The 4,046-nt window shown below is 39.4% G+C and overlaps 1 protein-coding gene across 1 annotated transcript in view; it reads left to right on the forward strand.

Annotated features, from left to right (window-relative positions):
* The window catches only part of SARC_10076 (hypothetical protein), a gene marked incomplete at its 3' end in the record, with an annotated part of 4,527 nt that extends 1,384 nt beyond the window's left edge, over positions 1-3,143 (forward strand). Inside the window, exons 2-6 of the mRNA XM_014295892.1 lie at positions 299-440; positions 1,330-1,460; positions 1,945-2,106; positions 2,460-2,540; positions 3,023-3,143. Coding sequence (XP_014151367.1) covers positions 299-440; positions 1,330-1,460; positions 1,945-2,106; positions 2,460-2,540; positions 3,023-3,143 — 637 coding nt within the window. The remainder of the gene's footprint in view (positions 1-298; positions 441-1,329; positions 1,461-1,944; positions 2,107-2,459; positions 2,541-3,022) is intronic.
* Between the last annotated feature and the right edge of the window lie 903 nt (positions 3,144-4,046).

Raw genomic sequence — 4,046 nt, forward strand, 5'->3', positions numbered from 1 at the left:
GCATATAGGTACATACATATGTATATATATATACATTATATGGAGTACCTATATACGGGGTGTATATATATATAAGTTCATAAACATATATATATATATATATATATTTATATATATATATATGTATGTATATGTATGTATATATAAATATTAATATATAGTGGGAATTTGGAAGCTTCAATCAAGTGGCAGGTCTTTATAAAGCACAACGATGTGCATGTGGCGTCCTTCGCCGCAGTATCCACATACTTTTTGAATTCTTTTCTTTTTCTCTTTCGTCTACCACTCAATCTTCCAGGTGCTCGAATACCTATGTAAGGAGAATGCTTACACCAAGGCGTGTCTAGAAGACCCCACAGAGGTACTTCGGGCGACCCTCTATGATGATATGAAAAGTAGAATCAAAGAGGACGATCGACAGCCTGCGTTCAGAGAGGATGGTGGGTGGAATACGGTTTGACAAGTTGTGTGTGTTGGTTGATTAGGTTTCTATTATAAAAGTGTATGTATGTCCGTAATATCTGTTTATAAGCATGTATTATATATGTACATTCGGAGGTATATGTGTATGTGTATGAATATATTTCTACAGGTATGTGTATACTGGTATATGTATGCATGCTTACAAATACGTAGTCAGCCTGCAATAGATATTTTGAATGTATTGCTTTACTGTGTATGTGGATTGAAAGTGATTCACGCTAGCTTAGTAACCAGTAGAGGCCTAGTTCAGGATTCGTGCACTTTTACTGTAGCGAGCATGTACTCACAGCTGCGTGTAGGTATTCATGTGTCGGTCCAAATATATCGCATCTCGCCTTGTATTGGCTTAGGTATGGACACCAAACCAAGACTTGCCGAGAGAGCCACGCACGTGCCAACATCTGCACAGATATAGACCCTTAAAGATGAAAGAAAATGCACCAACGGACTAGGGTCAGAGATAACAGAAAAATACAGCTCACGACTGAAGTTACTGTAGCAATGCGTGCTATATATCATACTTGCAGATTATCGGTATACTCTATACCACACAATATGAATGTGATCCATTGTAAAAGATTGGTACTACTACACACGCCCAGTGGAAGGACAACAGAACCCTATGCACTTGACATTCATATGATATGAATGTTACACCTGACACTCATATGATATGAATGTTACACCTGACACTCACGTGATATGAATGTTACACTTGACACTCATATGATACGAATGTTACACCTGACACTCATATGATATGAATGTTACACCTGACATTGATATGATATGAATGTTACACCTGACACTCATATGGTATGATATGACTATCCTCCATTGCAATAGATTGGTACTACTACACTCGTACAGTGGAAGGGCAACAGTACTCAATTCACTGTCGACGCCCCGTGCCCAGTGCACGTGCGGGTCTCCCGCCAACCATTCACGACACTGTAGATACCAATGAAGTTGAACAGGTGAGGGTTTAAACGAGGGTGGATGAGTGGGTGTATGTACGTACGCACGTGTGTGTGTGTGGATTTTGTAAGAAGGGTGCTGTTGCTTTGACGAAGTTGTGCATATGCGTTTGAACAAGCGAGAATATGCTCGTGTGTCTTAAGGCCAGTGTGCGGATGTGCGTGGATGTGTGTGGATGTGTGTATTCGTGTGTGTGTGTAATTGTGTGTAATTGTGCACATGTGGGTTATAGAGACGTGTGCATGCGTGCGCGTGGATCTATGCGTGACCGTACCATCGCGTTCTTCTATTGGTCGTGTACTTATGTCGCTGTAGATACAGTTTGATGAGATCGTTTGGGTAGCAAGTGTATAGTACTACCGCATGAACACTTGCAATCACCCAACCACAACACATTGTGGATAGCCGAGGCAGCTACACCCACAACAAACCCTTTGTCGCTCCCTTTGTCACACATGTTGCCATGTACCTGTGCTATTACAGATACTGATTGATGAGAACGTACGGGCAGCCAGCCTACAGTACTACCGTATGAACGCGTGTGAGCAGTCACCCAACCACAACACATTGGCCATAGCCGAAGACACCACGGGCGCAGAGAAGTATACCGTGCGATTCTTCGATCTGTCTGATGGCGGTGCAACGGTAGGTAATTATGTTGCTATGGCAACGGATATGAAATCGGTATTGAAACACTTAAGTCAAAGATTGGTTGATACTGTATGGCCGTGTTGATAAAGATAGAATACAGAGAACGTCTGAGTCAGGTACCGGCGGATATACATAATATATATATTTGTATATATATATATATATGACGTATGTATGTATGTATATATATATATATATATATATTCATACTTTCTACACAATGACACTTCCACTTACAATGTGCTATTAGAGTTGTTCCTTTTCTCACAATGTTGAATTGACCATGAGCTTAATTGATGTTCTAACTATGTTTTTCTTTTCTTTTTGCATTATGAACTCCACCACAGCCACTGCCGCAACATATCATCGAGAACTGCTCGGGCGACATCGCATGGGCAACCGATACGATTCTATTCTATCTCACCAAGGTATATTATAGCATACTATGCTATACTATATTATACTATAGTATATACTATACTATATTATACTATACTATACTATACTGTACTGTACTGTACTGTACTGTACTGTACTGTACTGTACTGTACTGTACTGTACTGTACTGTACTATACCATACTGTAATATACTATACTGTAATATACTATACTGTAATATACTATACTGTACTGTAATACAATTGACTAATCTCACGGTGTTGATCTACGTTCATAAGAGCGGTTGGTCTTTATTCATCTACACCTCACATCTCTGTATGGATAACATATTTCCTAATGTACTTTTGTACTCTCAATAGGAAACCCATACTGATACGACAGAGTTCCATTAGTATATTGTAGTGGCAAATTTGTAGGATGATCCATCACGCATGCATATATTAATCAATAGTCTGTGTGGTATGGTATATATATATATATTAATAGTCACTGCGGTATGCCATACATGTAGGATGCTTTGGACCGACCAGATCGGTTGTGGCGATATGACCTGTCGGCTGCCCATCCAGAGAGTATGGATGTGTTCCATGAGACCGACGATCAACATTACCTGAGCCTCAGCAGAGCACAGTATGTCTGTCCGTGTCAGTGTCAATATAATTGCTGTGAAATGTCAAAGTAATGTCAATCTAGCTGTAAAATGTCAATGATATTGTGCGTTCAACAATATAGGGGGGTGAACTGTGGATACCGGAGCTTCAGCTACGCTGCGTATGTGAGTTGAAGTGGCATTCATTCATACGTACAACCGATTACATGATCTATCTGACAATTCAGTCCCGTCTGTATATGACTGTGGCCATGTGCCTCATTAACCTTTAAACCACACAGCTACGTCGTATACGTTATAAGAGGTTTTGTGTATATCCGCATTCACATAGGCACAGAGACACGTGGGTGCGAGTATGTCAGTCTACACGATCACTGGCGTGGTATTGTCGTAACCCGTTGCAGTGCTGCTATCCTTCAAGTTTGTCGTCCATAGGCAGAGAGCGTCGTTTCATTCAGGTTTCTGCCCTATCAATTTGCGATGGTAAGGTATTGGCTTACCTATTACCTACTACCAATACCTATCAACTTGCGATAGTAAGGTATTGACTACCTATTACCTACTACCAATACCTATCAACTTACGATGGTAAAGTATTGACTACCTAATACCTACCACCAATACCTATCAACTTTCGATGGTTAGGTATTGGTCTATCTATTTCCTATTACCAATATCTATCAACATTCGATGGTAAGGTATTGGTTCACCATGGCTATGGAGGGTTTGCTTATCGTATGTGGATCACTTAGTACGCTTATTCAGAGAGGTGCGATATGTATTGTTTTAAAGCTTATATATGTATATATGTGTGTGTATGTAAATGTATTATGTATTATGTATTATGTACATATACATGTACATTTACATCTATATTTATATGTTTATATATGTATATGTATATATATATATTTTATATATATAT

The sequence above is a fragment of the Sphaeroforma arctica genome (assembly GCF_001186125.1).
Source record: "Sphaeroforma arctica JP610 unplaced genomic scaffold supercont1.1128, whole genome shotgun sequence".
NCBI classification, from domain to species: domain Eukaryota; class Ichthyosporea; order Ichthyophonida; genus Sphaeroforma; species Sphaeroforma arctica.